At 37.8% G+C, this 18,936-nt stretch overlaps 3 protein-coding genes across 8 annotated transcripts in view; 1 reads left to right on the top strand and 2 right to left on the bottom strand.

The window, feature by feature from the left end:
• Positions 1-18,936, top strand: part of LOC122538407 (A-kinase anchor protein 17A-like) — a 25,121-nt gene extending 6,185 nt beyond the window's left edge. Inside the window, exons 2-9 of one of the 6 annotated variants that reach the window (XM_043672445.1) lie at positions 2,523-2,643; positions 7,931-8,675; positions 15,872-16,500; positions 16,598-16,746; positions 16,823-17,030; positions 17,105-17,299; positions 17,366-17,489; positions 17,554-18,936. In XM_043672445.1, the coding sequence (XP_043528380.1) occupies positions 8,609-8,675; positions 15,872-16,500; positions 16,598-16,746; positions 16,823-17,030; positions 17,105-17,299; positions 17,366-17,489; positions 17,554-18,539 (2,358 nt within the window). In that variant the 5' untranslated portion in view covers positions 2,523-2,643; positions 7,931-8,608 and the 3' untranslated portion in view covers positions 18,540-18,936. Of the gene's footprint in view, positions 1-2,522; positions 2,644-7,930; positions 8,676-15,082; positions 15,617-15,762; positions 16,501-16,597; positions 16,747-16,822; positions 17,031-17,104; positions 17,300-17,365; positions 17,490-17,553 lie in introns of those variants that run through there. The other 5 variants (XM_043672444.1, XM_043672443.1, XM_043672448.1 and 2 more) reach the window with 5 other exon arrangements.
• On the bottom strand, positions 3,816-8,120 carry LOC122538405. Its single transcript, XM_043672441.1, has 5 exons — positions 7,958-8,120; positions 7,652-7,774; positions 7,307-7,563; positions 4,725-7,226; positions 3,816-4,504 (listed from the first exon to the last, which is right to left on the bottom strand). Exons 1-5 carry the CDS (start codon positions 8,118-8,120, stop codon positions 3,872-3,874), a joined length of 3,678 nt encoding a protein of 1,225 aa, XP_043528376.1. The 3' UTR covers positions 3,816-3,871.
• Positions 10,717-14,928, bottom strand: LOC122538409 (G-protein-signaling modulator 2). The gene is made up of 8 exons (XM_043672449.1): positions 14,573-14,928; positions 13,644-14,009; positions 13,433-13,575; positions 13,114-13,353; positions 12,572-13,043; positions 12,271-12,488; positions 12,028-12,172; positions 10,717-11,955 (listed from the first exon to the last, which is right to left on the bottom strand). The coding sequence occupies exons 1-8, from the start codon at positions 14,615-14,617 to the stop codon at positions 11,752-11,754; spliced, it is 1,833 nt and encodes a 610-aa protein (XP_043528384.1). The 5' UTR covers positions 14,618-14,928; the 3' UTR covers positions 10,717-11,751.

The raw sequence follows: 18,936 nt of genomic DNA, 5'->3' as shown, positions 1-18,936 counted from the left end.
TTTTCCGATCGTTGACCACGATTTTGAGCGACAACGATGAAAATTGTTCGGCCGTTCCTAATACGAGTCGCGACTCTCCAGCGAGATCAACGATGATTAACGACCGCGTTCATTCTCCTCCCTTTCTTTTTTTACTCTTTTCCTTTTTTCCTAGCCCGTTCAGTGGTCCGTTTAACGGCCGTAAAACGAGAAACGAGCGATCGCACGAACACGGCGAGTCTTTACCGAGGACAATGCCGAACGCTCCATTTGCCGCGAAAATGCAGCTTTATGGAGTTGCAAACGTTCACAACGTTTCACAACGTTCCGTGATTTAAAAAAAAATTGAAATTTAGAATACTTTCTTCGAATTATTTCCCACGGAATATTAGTATAATAATATTTATATAATAATAATATAATATAATATAATATAGTAATATAGTAGTATAGTATAATATAGTAATATAGTAATATAGTATAATAATATAGTATAGTATAATAATAATAATAATATAGTATAATAATATAGTATAGTGTAGTAATAATAATAATATAGTATAATAATATAGTATAGTATTATAATAATAATAATATAGTATAATAATATAGTATAGTATAATAATAATAATATTTTATAATAATAATATAGTATAATAATAATATTTTTTCTGATTATTGACGTCCAATGAGGTTTCACAGTTTCATTTCACGTGCGAAAATTTTCTTCGAGTGTCAGTAGCATTTTTATTTGTTGAAAATGTCATCGAACAAAGGGAAAATAGAAAATTATTTTATTGTTTCGTTGACGATGTTAAATTTATTGATGTCTTTGATGTCATTTTGTTAGAGTCGATTAACACGCGAAACAACGCAAATCTTGCAATTTTTTTTTTAGCAAGGTAGAATCACGGAATTCGATGAAGAATTCACGGACGAGGAAGGAATTTCTTCGAGGAAAGTTCCGAGACGATGGTTGTAAACGGCCAGAGATTCCAAACTAAAAGTCACGATGACGCGGAGTAACCACTGAACTCAACCTGCACATCCCTTCGATTTAGAAAGTATAACCTCGCGCTTTCAGAAAATCCAATTTAATCTCGAAAAGATCGACTCTTATTTCTCATATTTCTAAGGAGAAGATCGATTTCGCGGCAGGTTCTTCGCGCGCATCTCCAGATTCAATTGGAATTCATCTACGATCACAGATATCGATCACGTTCGCCGATATTATCCATTAAGTCAATCCACGTACAAATAGACGTTATCACGCAGCCGTTTGTAAATCTCGATCTTATCTTATCGGAGCATAAGCCAGTGAGCCAGTGTGCACGCGAGTTGGATATTTACAAGGTGGCCGCTGTAGTTGCAGAAGCATCGTCGTGCCACCATGGTCGTTAATTTGTTCGGCGACACGCGAGATCGAGCAACAAACACGATCGACACTGATCAGAGGATTGCCGAGCAAACGGCTACGTGCTGCTACTCGCGTGAATGCCGGTGAATAGCCTGCTACGTGGATGCGTCTGCAATCAACGCGCACGTTGCATCAACGTGCTGTGTGTGCAGCGTATTTTGTAAATGTTTTAATGAATATCTTCGCGTATGTATGATTCCCTTCAACGGGAGTCGAGTTTAATGAATCATTTAATGCCCTCTCGGAGTGATATCTTAATGGTATCGTGGGATTCTGATCGAAGTTAAAAATAATAGAATTCTGCGGAATATCCGCTTGAACTGTTTTAATTGACGAAGCCGCGCCGCAGTATAATACCGTTGCTATTTATAGGAATTCTTGATCGACTGTGTCATTGGGTATTATCTAATAATACTTAGCACCTCGTTACAGGAACAGATAGTACCATCACACTGTTGTTGATTATTGTCATTATCAGTTGAAAGAAGTACACGCGTGCGGCAATGTAGGCAATCGAACCTACAATTCTAAAAATTGTCAAGTTCTAATAGTTCCAATGCATAAATACAAGCGTGGAACCCATCGTTTTCAGCGATTCGACAGTGACGACTAAATCAGGATAATTTATAGGCATGTACATCTAAACATTGTCTTCTTAGATAAATCACTACGTTCCAACAAGAAACAAACTGCACGCGCGCAATCAGCGTCTGCCACCTTTTTTACCACGTCACGAATAAAAACTTGCTCCACAGAGAACCGAGCAAAACGTCTTCGACTCGCTTTTTCGTTGTACCCCATCTCGATCGATTTTTCCAATGAAAATAAGTCGACCGACTGACTATTACATTAAAAATGTAACCAGCCGAGTATTGCATTAAAAATAATAATAATAATAATAATAATATTAATAATAATATATGTACGGAATATATATAAACATGAAAAGGGAAGGAACTGCACATTAACCACACGGTGGATAAGATCGAGCAGCTCTGCGCGTACCTGTTCTTGCGCTTAACCTAGACCTCTTCCCCGCGCAGTTTTGTAATAATCTTGCTAGACGACGGGGACTGGTCCCGGATGAAAAATGAACGGAACGGATCAGCGTGCTTTTCTTTTCCAGAGGGGAGCGGGGAGCGTGTCATTAAAAGGTGCCCCGTCGACGCGATGCACGCAGGCTACCAGTCGCCGGTATGCAAACGTCGACTTCTGTTCGAGTTCCACCTGCACTCGCCACAACCGTGGTAAGTAGCTGAAAACAACACTTTGAATCGGTTCACTCGAATATTTATTCAGGCGAGGTTGTTCGAGTGATTTAATGATGGAATTAAATCTAATCGGCGAACAATTGAAATAAATACGTACCTAATGAGTGAAGAACGAAGAACGCTAATCTTTATTTATGTATCATTTTTAAAGATTTGCAAATTTCAATGGAAATTAGTCAAATTGATCAAACAAATTTTATCCGAATATTTTTTTTACAACTTCAATCTCTTGTGAGGTACTTCACCGCACTCGTTGCATAGAAATGAATATTTTCTATATAGTTTGAGATGTTTGATTGTAATGAAAAGTGTACAAGTATATAAACGTATCCTTTTTATTACAAATTAAAAATTTTACCCGATAAATTCTCAGCTGGAAATGTCCGATTCCTCACGATCTGACAGTTCAATGCAAATCCGAATGAGATTACTTGACACAATCAGGCTGATTCTTCTCTCGATCAGAATTCCAAATGTCGAGTGTTTGCACACCTCTAGTGATCGATTTCCAGCTGAGGACAAAATGCAAATTTTATCGTCGTCCTCGTCGTCCACACTTCTGTTCAGAACGTAATACGTTTCATTATCATTCGTTTCGAGGACGACTCGAAGCTGGCGGAATCCGCGCGAGGAATGTCGCTGCACCGGAATATGCGCGACGCTGGTGGTTCTAGCGATTAGCAAGCACAAGGTTCATGCGGCAATTAGAGACAATTTTCTTGCAAGCGAGTGTCGTATATATGTTAATACTAACGTTGGTAAATACTTCTCAAGTTTTTAAGAGACGGTACTTTCTTTAAAATAATGTTTAAGTATCTCAAGTCTCACGTAGATCAGTCCAGTTACTTGAATTCAAGTGATTCGATCAACGAGAAGATTTAACAAGATATTTCAAGTCCAGCGGCTTCAAATTGCCTGATATAAGATATAATTTTTTTGAAACGTCCCAGATAAAATAAGTATTGCCGAAGTTCTCCTAAGAGAAGAGTGTTGCAACTCACTGTTTGTGAGTTTGTTACATGCAATTTATTACTTGCAAGACAATCGCGAGAGTACCTGGTCATAAAATCTTCGCGATTATTTTATTCGTACATTTCCATTTTATTCGAAAACTTTTCTTACCAATGTAATTTGTTGCAGACATTTACTCTATCACAATTACATCATTAGATTACTAAAGCAGAATTAAACTAAATTAATTACTCTAAGTTTCAGATTTCTTGCTCTTGACGCTCTTCTTGGTAGATTTGATGCTGGAAGCAGGCCTCATGCTATCGATGTAAGCCTTTCGAGCTTCGTACACGTCTTCCAGTATCGATCTTCTGTCGAGAAATTCATCTAAATATCTTCCGTACAACGTTTCATACTGATACTTCTGCCGCCTGTACAGATTCTCCAGTTCCTCGAGAAAGTGCGCGTAATCATCTTGAGCGTAGACGATGTTCATCGTGCGGATGTTCCTCAGTATTTCCTCGTCCGATTCTGTCTTCAACCGTGGTTTGTCCTCCTCCTTCTCTCTGACCTCGTACACCGCCAGATCCAGAGGAGGAAGTTTATGAAGAGACGCAGGCGTTTTCAACGTCCTCTCCTCCAAATGAGCCATTGAAATCTCCGATGTCCCGACCGACAAACGCTGGCCGTCTCTCCTCAACGATTTCTCGGGATGACTCGGGACTTTCTTCTCGGGCGAATCTATCGACGATTTGGACTTGATTTCATGTTTCTTTATGAAAGCTTCACGGAGCTCCCTTCCACGTTGCAGGCTGTCAGGGTTCTCTTTCGCCCAGGCTTCCTTCATCCTCGCAATCTCAATCTCCTTCGTCCTGTCTTGGAATATCTGCCCGTCAGAAATGTAATCGTAATCATGGATGATTTACATTGAATACACACGTATCGCGTACATATTTTGAAAGTAAACACGAGTAAAAATAATCGAGAGATCTGTCTTAGAGCAAATTGTCAAAGGGTGATTTTTCCGAGCTTGGAATGGAAAACAAACGTTCGACTGCTATTGAGAGATTGTGAAATGTAAAAACTACGTTGTGCAAGTCCAGTACCTCCAGTCCACTCCCAGAATCAGTAACCACTTGAAGAACCCAATATGGCGACTCGAGAGCTGGAACACTTTGGACAAGTAACCTCGAAACTTTCTTCGATCTGAACGATTCGTTCTTTGATAGTCTTCCCACGTTCGAGTAAGGTGACATTTTTGTTTTAACGACGGAGCCTGTTGGTTTCACCTTGAACTCTGACACAAGACTCCATTCTGTTCTAGTCAGTGGCCAGCTGTTTTCAAGCACCAAAGCTTCCACGTGATAAATCGTGTAACGTAGATCATCCTTGCTTCTATCTTCGTTGCTATTGATTTTTTCTTCACTGGAATTTTCATCGTCGATCTCGTTCCTTTCGGGTGTAATCTCAGTAGATCTTCGTCGGAGATCCAGATACACCATCGGTAAAATGACTATGCAAGTATCTTTTGCCTGCGACAACACCCGACCCTCTTCGTCTGTGACTCTCAAGCTAATCCTTACTTTCTCGTACGATACTCTCAGTCTAAACGACACCACGCTGGGTTTCGCTATTCGAACGATCCACTTGGAGACGTAGTTCCCCGCATTGGGAATGTAACTGTTGGATAATTCTTCTATGGCCAATAAAGGGGGCACGTTGATCGTAAGAAACGTTGCTTCGTCCATCAGAAAATGAAACACGGGTTGACCTTTCACCGTGATTATGTTTAAGGACCAAGGTAGCTCTTTCAGTGTTTGATCATCGCTCCAGCCGTAACAGAAGAGAGTGTAACCGAGTTTCGCATGCTCGTAACGAGTTGGGACCACGTTGTTCACCAGTCGCAGTACCTCTTGGCCTGTCTCGTTCTTAAACACGCGTACGCTGTATTTTGGTAGATTAACGAACAAGTCTATACTGGCGAGGACTGTCTCCGAGAACGAAGGATTCATCGCGAGTCTTACAACAGGCAGCCACTGATTTGCCGTGACGTTTGTCAACGTCCCTTTCAATTCTTGCGCTTGCAAGACGTGTTCGAAGTCCCTGGAGCACTGGTACACGTCGTACAATTTATCATGATGCTTCAAAATATTCCTCAGCACTTGATTGGCTAACGACTCTCCCTTATTGTAATTATACAACTCCGCAACTTTCATCAAATTCCGCGAAACTTGCTCGTGCTGTTCGTGACGGGGGTTGTGTATCCTTAAATATTTCCTGATAGTGATCATTTTGAAGAACGCTTGAATAACAAATGCAGCGTTATGCCGAACGGCGTAGTTTTCATCCACCGTCAAACTTCCTCCTACGTTCAGTTCTCGTGAGTTCTTCGAAAGCCTCGAGATCGCGCTGAAGCGATCTAAGCCGACAGTGTGATTCAGAAAGAATATTCTCAGAGCTCGTAGAACAGTCGGGACCTCGTCTTCGGGCATGATTTTCTTAATTAATTGTACCTGTTCGTCGACGAAATAGCCGTGTATTTGATCGTAGAACGTCTTACACCCCTTCTTTCGGTCTTCGATCGGTGGCAAGTAACTGCCGTAATAAATCTTCAAGGCCCCCGAGTAATTCTCAGTGCCGAACGCTTGATAGGCTCTACTGACGGAGATGCTGATGCGTCTCACCATCTGATCGACGGTATCGGACTCTGTGCGCATCAGTTGATACATCCTTCGTCTGTCACCCACGTGGAAAACCGTATCCGATGAGATGGATACGAAGCAATCGGATTCTGAGTGACAGTAAACTCGCAAGAGGTGCCTCCCACGATCCAGTTCCATCACGGTTGACTTTGTCCCGGCGGTCGAAACGCAGACGAAGCAGTCGGACCTCTCCGGTCTGCGAAACCAGCAGTGCTGCTCCACGCTTAAACAATCCTTGTGTCCCTTCAATTTAATCGTTGGGGCCGCAGCGTGATCGTCGTCGTTTTCGAACGTCTCGACGGACACTTGGAACGTCGAGAACTCTATGAGAAAGAATTTTTCTTCCAACGAATCGGCGAAGACGTACAGAGGCTCGTTCCTAGTTTTCGACATTTTCCGGGGCCAGCTGTAAGCGTCGATGAACTCTGAACTCTCGGCCGCCGCTTTGGACGGCGAACTTTTTCTGCTACCTTTCTTACTGTCTCTCTTGTTAGTTTCCGATTTTTCGTCGTTCGACTGTCTCGGTCTTGGAAATCGATCCGACAATTTCGCGCTGTATCGGAAGTAATCGAGTTTGTAAAAGAAGTGAACGTCTTTCACGTACGGTTCCATTTGATTGAAATCTGCCCAGAAACTAATATCCTCCGGCGATTCTGTCGAGGTTTTCTTCTGTTCCTTCGGCGTTTCACGAGACTTGTCTTTCTGACTTGTTTCATCGTCTCGAAAATCTTCCTCCATAGTTGTCGCACTGTACTTGTTAATTACGCTCTCCTCGCATTTTCTCAGAGGGCTGACGACTTTCAGCGATCGGATCGGTACGAAGTACTCGACTGGATCGATTGTTCCCTCGTTGATGGCCCATTTTAACCAACGATAGAGCTTCCATCTTGCCAACGGAGGCTTCACCTATTATTTATTTCTTATTTATTTCGAAAAGTGTCATTCATATTTAATATCCCTAACTTCTTAAAGGCTGTGTGTCGTACGTCTTTCAAATCCAAGGGAATGCCACGCGACTGAACTATATAAACAAAATGATCCCAACAAGGTGCCATTTCCGGAACAATATCTGGCGAAACTTGTTTCATGTCTTCTAAACCGAGGAACAGGGTAACCGGTCGTGGTTTGATCAAAGCTTTGAGCTTCTCCGATTTTGTCGATCGATCAGTTTTCGTGGATTTTTTCGTCTCTTTGGTCCTCTTCGTGCCATCCGTATCCTTGGTTCTTTTCGTCTTCGCCGTTTCTTTAGATAATTTCCCCCCTTTACTTTTCCTAGACCTCGAAGGTTCTCTCTTTATGAAGGATCAAAACTACAAAAATACGCGACTAACCCTGACTTTTCTGCTCCGTGACTTCCGTCACTTCCCATTCGAAGTGATCCGCGTACTCTCTCAGAAAGTCCCATTTATCTTGCGGCGATAGATATCCCACCTCCAGTCGCAAACAAACCCATCCTACGTCCAATAAGAGAAAAATAACACATGTACGACAGAGAAATAAGATAACATGTATATTTTTATGTCTCTCGTCCTAATTTATTCAAACGAAGGATATATTTGTCGAAAGATTTACAGTTTTTATTATAATCAAATTTTACCCTGTTATTTCAGGAAGACAATTGTTCAACATTACTTTACCAGTTAAGCAAGCAACAGGATGGAAATCCACGATTTCATAGCAGTCCGTCCATGTCAAGGAGCACAATTTCAACAAGGCCTTTGCAAGAAGCATGGGCCACAATTCGAAATCGTTACCAGTTCTAGGTAAAAGTGGTGTCTTTTCCTCGTTAACTGGTATCATGTCGTCCACGAGAATCCGGCGCCAGGCTCCCAGAAAATATAATCTCACGACGTATTTGCCTTTTTTTTCGATATAATAAAAATCTTTGAAAAAATCTTCTACGAACACAAATTTGACGATGAAGTGATAATAATGGAGGTTGAGATTTAATTGAATCATGGATAACGCCGGTAATTTGCATTTAACAAGAAAGAGAGAAAAGATGAAGCAAATAGGAAGCGATTAATAAAATGTTGAGATCGTACCGTTTAGATTTATGACAGGCCGATGTTGTACACCTTTGCCAGCTTTGTTCATCGAATACACATTCATCCAGCCCCGCCAAGAATGATGCCGCCCATTCCAAATAAAATTGCCGCTCTCGCCACTTATTTCCAGTCCATCCCGACCGCAGTACTGGAGATTTATTAGCGCGGAAATAAACCACCGCGCGAACTGGAAATCGTTTCTTAATTACATCGCGTTCACTTGCGAACAGAAGCTGCTTCATGATCGGCGTTTATAGTCCGATCGATTGTTCCACATTAATCTCAAACAATCGTCAACAGTTTTGTGGTAAGTAAACACTCCATTTCTTGGTTGTTCATTTATATTTAGAGGACAGAAAGAAAGATCGCCCAGAAATCATGCTGATTAATTCCACAAGAATGAAGTCAGCATAGGAATATGACAGTTCTAAGCGTTTTCTCGTGATAAATAAATTTATGGAAAGTGAATCTTCTTTTTGAGATTAATTATGTACTTACTTAGATAATATGAGTAAAAATGTGGAATTAATCAAATTTAGTTTCTGAGAAAGGGACTCAAGTATTTTTATCATCTTTCTAAAAGTATAATTTTATTACACTTTATGATTTGTTGTTCCCTCTAAGGTTTAATTGATATATTTAATTTAAATTACGAACGGAGAAAAAAATGATATATATCACTTTGGAAATTTGACAAAAGATTCAGGCATATCTTAATTAATTACCTGACTGTGTAATAAATGTTTGTTGTTGATGATGAGATCTAAGCTCTTGGGATCATCGGTAAACATTGTCAATTGTCCCTAAATTTAAGTCATATATATGACTTAAATAATTAATTTTTTATGGAGCAGAATTCAAGTAAAATTAAGAAATGAAATTTTTATGTACGTTTCGATTGTCTAAATTCTTTGCTCTGATCCATTCATAGGGTATTAAAGACGGTGGTAATTGAACGAGCTGCGTGTCATGAAACGAGCCATCTGGTCCATCTAGAATCAATATAAAATTACAGCAAATAAAGTTACGAAAGAAAAGTTTTTCTTACTAATTACTTTTGGGATACGCCCAATTTTCTTTATTTAATGCTGCATCGGACCATTCTGGCCATATCGTTGAGTCGTCTGTAAAAGAGGCTTCAAACACAGTTTCTGAAGGTTTTTTGGACATTACAGACATATTTGGAGACTCTTTCTTTCAGTAAAAGACGATCGTTTTTACATGAAAAGTAAAAAAGTTCAGAGAAGATAAAACAATAATTAAATGCTCGAATTTCTGGAAAAAGTATATATATATTTATTGAATCTCTGTATTATACATAACTATATGAAGATGAGATGTGAACTTACGTCAAAAAAAGACTTCATAAAAAATATTACAATTTAAAGAAACTGTATTATCTCAGTTAGTACCTAGTTCGCTGTCGCGAACCTTACGAAACTAAACATATATTAAAGATATGTGGTACAAGAATGTAGTACAAATATAACGTCTACAAAAAAATAGTATTATCGATCTCTCGTTATTATATTATATAAACTCAGTAACGAATCAATAGCTACGTACTTTGATTCTTTCAATGAGGACAGTTGTGGACGATGAGCTTGTACGTTTATACCATTACAACGTAGTATATTTTTTTTTCTTATTTTTAACTCACTTTTCTCGTTTTAGATTCACGTAGTTACATAGATTCCTTAACAACAAGAAAAATAATGCTACAATTCATACATACAGGAATTACAATTAGTTCTCGTCTTTTCTTTTACACAACGCTAGTCGTTTCTTCCTCCACACTTGAATATAGTTTTATAGTCATTTGACCAGGCTCGGTTTAGTTTTATAGTCGGTTCCATAGTTAAGTTTAGATTTTAGTACGCATGTATAAGTAGGCATGAAACGATTTAGCCTCAAAATACACATACACGCACCATAGGTCGATAGAATTGCATAAACTTATTAAGGCATTGTTCCAATCTTCTTATTCTTTCTTTCAGATCATTGACCGAAGCGTTTTCTTTCTAATAACTTCCCTATCGCGTATCCATAGATAAACAACGTGTAGGATTTACATTAATTTAAATTATTTATCGGTAATATATCTTTAAGGGTTATAAATACAGTATGAATTATTCATTGGAATGTTGGAATATGCTCCTTCTTTAATGAATGTGTTATCTAACTATTTGTCCTTTTAAAATTCTTAGAACACAACGAGATCAGATTGATACAATGGATCGTATCAAATTGTAAGTCTGAGAATTGCTATAAATCGAATTCTCTTATGCGCAATTAAGTTTGTTTGAAAGTTTCAGCGTTTTGTAGAATATCAATATACAATCTTTTTGGTTAGGTACTATTAGAATTATGGTCGATCATGTTCGATCCAGTCTATCCAGAGATACATTAACATTCTGTCTACTTGGAATGTCCAGAGTTTACATGAACGACGGAAGCTGGTTACAATATCATAATTAATAGAAGTAGTAATATTAATTACAACTTATTATAATTGTACGTATTGCGAGCGTCAATTAATTCATATACATTCATCAATGTACAATAGGGAAAACAGTAAATACAGAAAAATAGATAAACAACGAGGGTCAACAATTTCGTCTTTTCTTTTTTTATATTTTATATTTAGATTTCAACGGATCAATTGTTTTTGGCACCAATTTCATCACATCCTACTTTGCGATTCCCGAAAATAGTCAATGATTAAATAAATTATACAATACCGGATATAAAAAAAATAATGCCAGGGTTGACAAATCTTTATCGTTCCGTGCTCGTGACTAACATTTTAAGTTCTTTGAAGAAATATTTGCATGATTCATACCCTCAACCTGGCAGTGTTCATAATGTCATCAATTTTTTCTTTTCTTTTTTACTGTGAATTATTCAATTAGCTTCTAATTGCCGCTATGAAAGAAATAATCTTGTACTTCAAAAATATTACTATAAAATTATTTTCTATTTAATGTCGTGCAACATTTTCTGATTGGTTACACGAACAACATAGGCTCATTTAGAATTTGGCACTACACTATGAATACTCAAGCAGTTTAAAAAAAGGCGTATTCAGTTCAGTAAAATCAGTATGTATGTTGTATATAGTCGCAGTGTATCATATCGTTACGCTGTTCTAAGTTTAAGGTAGAGAACCAATGTTAGCGGACGGTATAATAGTACCTTGCAATTTCCTAACGTCTGAATCACACTTGTACAATGATTTCATAGGCTGCGAGCAGAATGCATAAATTAAGCACTGAACGTTTTGTAAATGACAAGAAGACAACAAGGAATTGCATGGAACGAGCTGTAGGATTTTAAGCAGATTCATTACCATAAAATTTTCCACAATTATGCATATTAATGTTTTAACAAGCTTTGCCAGGACCAGAGGCTCTTTGATCTTCCATTCGCCCCGCCTGAAGTCTTTGTATTAAAGCAAAAAGATCCTCTTCAGGCACAGTTGATCCTGCTTGAGTAGTTCCATTAGATCTTTGGTTATGTTCCTCTTCAGCATCGTGTACCGTTGATGCTGCTGGTAAAGGACTTCGCTGATCTTCTAAACGCGAACCCTATATACACGGTTTATTTAATGTTTGATACAAGTTTAATGAAAGAAAAATATATGATCGTGTGATACGTACTTGACATCTAACCAACATTTCAATAAACGAATCATCGGAATCTTGATTACTGTTTAGGCCAGGCAAATAAGGCAGCGTCACTCGTTGCTCGTCCATTCTTTTACTCTGCATTCCAGCAATCAGTTCTAGTAAGTCTTCTCCATCTCTGAAAATGAAAGTAATTTATTTTAATATATTATATATTAATAGTAAATAGAATAATGTCGTCTATATAAAAAAAAAAAAAAAAAAAAAAAAACGTACTTATCATCGGATTCGCATATTTCAGGTGTTATTGTTTTAAATTTCGAATTGCGATTTATATTCAATGCACAGCGTTGATCGTCCATTCTACCAGATTGAAAACGAGACAAAAGATCAAAGAAACTATCTTCTTCCTTCTGAGTAAGTTGCGGTGTCGCGTTATTACTTTTATCTGTTTGAGATTCAGCTTGCTCTTTTAATTTTGCATCCGGTGTGAGCTAAATAAAAATGATAGTTCTGTCAAGACTGTGACTCAATATTGTGATATACAGGATAAAATTATATTAAATAATCAAATTACCTTAATGAGATCTAGATTATCCATACTTTGTCGTCTAAGTCTATATCTACATGGCGAAGATATATTAACATTTGAGCCTGCATTGGTCGATAGTTTTTGTGCAATATTTTCTTTGTTATTTTCTTGCTGTCCTTTCTCCAATCCCAGAATTTTTTGTAAATCATCAACATTCATTTGTGCAGTAGCTTGTCCCATCGGATCTTCCAATTCTTTGGAAATGTTCAGATGCAGATTGGCATAATGTAGCGCTTTCTCATGGTTACCCATTGCAGCATATGCATTGCCCAAAGACCAACAAGCACGGCCTTCACCTACACGATCCTTAAGCTGTTGTGCTATTTCAAGATGCCACAAGTGGTACTCTATCGCGGTTGGATAATCTCTCAATAGAGTATATGTATTTCCTAGGGAATAGCATGCTTGTGCTTCTACTTCTCTATCACCTAACTCTTGTGCAAGGACTAGAGTTCTCCTAAAATATAATGATCAATATTTACTTACATTAATTTATTTGAAAGAAGAAATGCAATGTAAATACACACTTATAATGTTGTGCAGCCTTCTCAAATTCACCAAGAAATATATGTGAATTTCCTAAATTACTGTTTGCTCTCCTTTCAGCTGCTTTATCACCAAATTCCCTGGCAATTTTTAGTCTTTCATTGTGATAATAAATTGCTTGTTGAAAATCACCAAGCAGGTAAAATGTATTCCCTAAATTTCCACAAGCTCTACCCTGAGCAGCAGAATCTTCCAATTCCTTCATCAATTCTAAGTTTTCTCTACAAAAGAAATTTTGTGTGATTTATGCACACTAGTTTCTATTGCAGTTTGAAAGAATTAATATTTCTATCTTCTTACTCATAATAGTGTACAGCTTGTTGTAAACATTGTCTGACATCCTCAGAAAATTCTCCAGGATCTTGATGACCTACTCTGCCGGCTTGTTTGCCTTTAGCATGATAAACATTCCCTAAATTGTATAAAGCTCTTCCTTCACTTAGCTACGTAAAAAATTATCTTTTTTAATAACCAATAGAAATTAGATATGATACTCTGATCATGTACAAACCTTGTCTCCAATTTCTCTTGAAATCTCCAAGTGTCTTTTACAGCAGATCATAGCTTCGTCAAATTTGCCCATTACTTTCAATGTATTTCCCAAGTTTCCACTAGATTTAGCTTCTCCTAATTTATCTCCCATGTTGCGCGCAAGTGTCAAGTCTAATTTATGATACTGCATTGCTTTCACGTAGTCCCCAAGATAAAAGTAAGCATTCCCTAATTGGCTGTAGATTGCACTTAATATTCTTAAATCATCTGTGCCAGCTTGAATTGCAGCTTGAAAGAATGCCACCCCCGACTTACAATCTCCAGCCTTGCATAGACGCTCACCCTCCAGAGCCAGTTCAAGGCACATATTCCACCTTTCACTATTCTGTCAAATACAAAGAATTTCGGTTGTCACACACTTGTCTATTATCAGAAAATCAGAAAACAAGACTTTCATCAAATCAAATATATTAGAATCATATGTCAATAATTAAAAGGAACAATTACAAAATGTCCAATGCATTATTACAATATGGTTTTATTAAAAAAAAAAAAGAAGAAAGGAATGATTATGGGAGTGGCTGGACAAGCAACTACAATAAATTGACCATAAATAGAATTCAAGTATTCGTGCTAACAATTTCAATTCACTTTTATCAGTAATTCGAAACGAATGATAAACTCATGATCATAAAAATAAATTCATTGAGTGATACGTAAATATATATAAGTTGAGCAACAAGACTTATACACATAACAACTAATACTTTCTTATTTCCGTCCCGATATATTTTTTATTATCTGCGGAAGTCTTCAAGTAATTATGCAGAGCTAACAAGCAGTAAAAAGTGAAACGGATAAAAGTGAATTAATCGTGCACAATAATGATAGAATAGTATGAGTCACGCGAGTTATGGAGAAGTGTATTAATTAGTATGGTTCACTTACTTGTCCTTCCGACGATAAATTCTCCGCGCTCGCGCTCAGGGACATTGTGCTCTTTCGTTTTCGTTTCCCCTTTATAATTAACAATCGATTCTTAAAGCTTCACGACCGTAAATAACACGAGTTTTATGTGCACGACAGGCGATTATTCAGTCTACGATGATAATTCGACATGCATGATTTTTCACGCATCATGCTTTTGCATACGTTTCCTGTATCGTAATTCCTTGTTCCTTTGCAATCACGTACGCGTGCTTCTCACAGGTGAAACGCGCGTCACTTTTCCCTCCAATCTCACAACCATTTGCCGCACTTTCCGAATGCAACTGACCGAAAATTGAGCGTCCAAACAAATGGCGCTTGGTGCGTGTCTCTAGTGCATCGTCCAATCGCGCGGCTAGTTCCACCTGGTGGTGGCGAAACAAAATTCTCTAGGCAACGTCCAAACGTTCTAAAATTCCCTAGACGTCTAATGTATATATACGCGATATGGAACGCAACGATTTGGGCCGTACCATCGCACAATGTGTCCCGTGTGTGTTCTGGAGTATTGTCCATATTTACAGTGTTCGATCGGCGGAGCTTGATAGAACGTGGAGGCTGAGATATGATTCCATTTAAGTCGGTAAATGGAAAAGTGAATCGAGTCACGCAGTGAACAAGCCGTTAATAAACGTTGAAGTGAAGAATTGTGGAGGGAGATTCTTTCTTCGTTTCGAATGGATACACAACCTCTCTACTGAGTAGTTTTCATCTCGCTAGCGTTTACCTACCTATCGTAAGATAGATATTTGAGACTAGCCGTAGCTTTCCGTTTATTGTATTCCACAATTTCATAACGCGTTCCATTGTCGTGTAGAAAGTATAGGTTAATAATGAGCGATGGTAAGAAGGTAGGTGAAAATTCCAGTAGTGAGGTTGTTAACCAATTTCGAAGCTGTAGGGATTTAAGTGATATCGTGCCACTGTACACGCAACGAGCGCTTTACTTAAAACCAGTTGCAAAGATAAATGTTTCTGTTAATCTTCCTCAATTGAAAGTTCCAGGTAAAGTGATCACGAATGATACGTATCTTGTCTTTGTCTACATTTTCTTTTTTCATTTACTGAGAACGATTACAATTATGTTTGTGTTCAAATTTATGTTCTGATTTACTGATTGAAATGCACTAATTAATCATGATTTTTTGTAGCAGGAAACAACAAGTTATTGTTTCAAATTCCATGTAAATCTCTATAACTATGTATGCAACATTTTTAGCACAGTAGGTTTTTACAGAAAATTAACTGCGATATAAACAGGAAAAACAATATCAACATGGGAAGTAATGGAGAAGATTCGTGCCCTTATATTACCGGACGAGTTTGCATCTCTGAAGGTAGCGAAGAGTACATTGGAATTTATCAGATTGGAGGGGGACTTGCAAGACAGATGCAGACTACAACGTGTCCTTGCACGATTGGACTCCCAGCGTTTGAATTTGTCTGGATTTCCCAATGTGTTAAAAGTTCGCGCAGCAGAGGCGAAGGATGAGTTTCCCACCAGACATAGTTGGGATTCTTACTTCAGAGATGCCAAACATATGAATGAATTGAAGCCTGGAGAAAGGCCAGATACTATACACATAACAGGCTTGCCTGTTAAGTGGTTCATAGAAGATAATGCAACCATGCCCAGCGAATCTTTGATTAATAAAATCTTCAAAAAGTGGGGAGTATTAAGAAGAATTGACGTACCTGCTGCTGATCCTTACAGATCCAGAATGCGTCTTGGTACAAATATAAATAAATTTAGTTATGAAGATGGCATATTTTTTGACGCATATATTCAGTATGTCGAGTATATGGATTTTGTTAGAGCCATGGATGCATTACGTGGCATGAAACTACTTAAAAAGGAACTAGATAAGGCATTCACTGCTTCTATTAAGGTGCGCTCGCGATTTAGACATTTATATGCAAATTGTATAGATTGTAATAATAAAGTAAAGGACATGGTTTTTTTTCTATTTGCATTATTTTATGTAGATTACATTTGATAAAACAAAACACATGAGCGATAGTTCTGTCGCGCATAGAGAATTCGAAAGAAAACGCCTCATAGCACAGGATACATTAGCAGCAGAACGACTTCGAAGAAAAGAAGAAGCCGAAGAGAAACGTCGTGAAGAATTAAAGTAACTAGCAATAGTATTTGTAACGGGTGAATGTAAATTCAAATACATGTAATATTTCGTTAATTATTTCTACCAGGAAGAAAGAAGAAGCTGATGCGATAGCTAAAGAAAATAGACGGAAAAAACGAGAAGAGAAACGTAAACGTAAAGCTATAACGATATTTCGAAAGAAAGAAGAGGATAAAGTGTCTATGAAGATTGCCAGGGAAGGTCAAAAACTAATCAAAGCACAAAGGCAGCTTGAAAGTATTCGTCTGTTAGATGAATTATTCGATAGGATAAAGGTAAAAAATTCGCTGAAAATTTCGTTATTCTTTCGTGAGAGTAGAATCGACTAAAATTCGTTTTCCATGTCAAGATAAAAGTGGAGAACAATGAGATTAAAATAGATGAAGTGACAAACGTGGATACAAAGAAAGAAGAGAAAAAGGGCAATAAAGTAGATGGCACTGTTGAAATATTGAGTTCAGAAGAGGATTCGAAAGATGGGAAGAAGGATAAAAAAACCAAAAAATCAAAAAAGAAAAAATCGAAAAAGGAGAAAAAGAAAAAGGTAACGTATTTGTTTTTTATTCCTATTTTTTTCTTTTGTTTTTCTAATTGTATAAACTAATTTCAGAAGAAACGAAAAAAGGGTAAAGATTCCGAAAATTCTGCAAGTCAAAGTAATGAATCAGGCGCGGAAGAACAAACAAAAAAATTAAAAAGTGTTCTGAAACAAAATGTTCCATCATCATCAACAGGTAACTATGAATGATAGGGAAAATCAAATTAAAATTGCTAATTAATTCTGTTTTTTTTTTTCAGCGTCTTCACCCTTGAAATCTCTTCCTTATGCACGTTTTCCACAACCTTCGTCCTTGGAATCTCTTTCTTATCCAACTCTTTATCCACGTTTTCCACAACCATGGTATTACGATGCGGCCCTGCCTGTGATTTATCCGAGTTTACCAAGAGGTATGCCTAGGGGTGGTCGTTTACGAGGACGAAGTAGAGGATTTTTGTGGCATAATACTGGAAATCCTCATACGTTGCATACGTTCAATCCTCATTTGTATAACGAGCAGTATTACAAATATTTTGCTCATTTAGTAGGTCAGGATTATCATTCTTTCGACTATAGGAGTTCACGATCACGTAGTCGTAAAAGGTCATTCAGCAGATCTAGATCTAGATCTAGATCAAGATCAAGGTCAAAATCGAGCTACAGATCGAGGTCAAGATCAAGATCGAGATCGAGATCGAGATCGAGATCGAGATCGAGATCTCGTTCGAAATCGAGATCTAAATCGCGAGGCAAATCGAGATCAAAATCACGTTCAAGATCGAGATTGAAAGCTGGATCGAGGTCTCGAAGTAGAAGACGGAGCAGAAGCAAAAGTAGATCTCGTTCGAAAAGACGACGTGGAAGATCGAAGTCAAGATCGAAATCTGGTACTAGAGTGAGGTCTCGATCGCGACGATCGCGATCTAATAAGAAATCTCGTTCGAGGAGTCGCTCTAATTCTCGAAATAACAGCAAACATCACTATAAACGCAGACGGGCAAGATCAGTATCAAAGGTGAAAATTACAAGAGCTAAATCTCGCAGTACATCGCCTAAGAGAAGATCTCGTAGCAGTACCTGGTCTATGCCTAAATCTCCCGGCAGAAGAAGCTGTTCTTGGTCGAAAGGAGTGGATGTCGCAAGCAATAAAACGGATACCGTTAAATCAGCAAGTGTAACAGAGCGAGGAACTACGAATAAAGAACCACCACAAACTTCTCACTTGGAGAATATAATTTCCGACTGACAAGAACCGAAGATAATTCTTCCACTTTGTGTCTTCGATGTTATTCTGTAAGAATGTATCGTGCAACGCTTTGTACAAAATCTGTATAAAATCCGTAATTGTATAACTGTAATTGTGTACATTCGTGTTTGTAGAATTTCTTTGATAAAAGAAGATATATATTTTTATTCATATGATAGCTCTTCCTAATCTTAAATGATTCCACATTGCAATCTATACGATATTCAAGTGTATCGATGATGACATGAAGCGCAAAGTATTGTTTAACGTTCCAGTCCTATTGGATGTTCGAACTTCGAATATGTACATATATTATGAATGACAGTTAAAAAGGATAACTAGAATATTGCATTTTTATCTCGAAATTAAAAATAAACATGTGACATCGAAATATTAA

Source organism: Frieseomelitta varia, unplaced genomic scaffold, assembly GCF_011392965.1.
Source record: "Frieseomelitta varia isolate USP_RPSP 00005682 unplaced genomic scaffold, Fvar_1.2 scaffold_994, whole genome shotgun sequence".
In the NCBI taxonomy this organism is placed as follows: Eukaryota; Metazoa; Arthropoda; class Insecta; order Hymenoptera; family Apidae; genus Frieseomelitta; species Frieseomelitta varia.
Note: the sequence above shows the minus strand (reverse complement) of the source record. Positions and strands in the feature narration are given on the sequence as shown.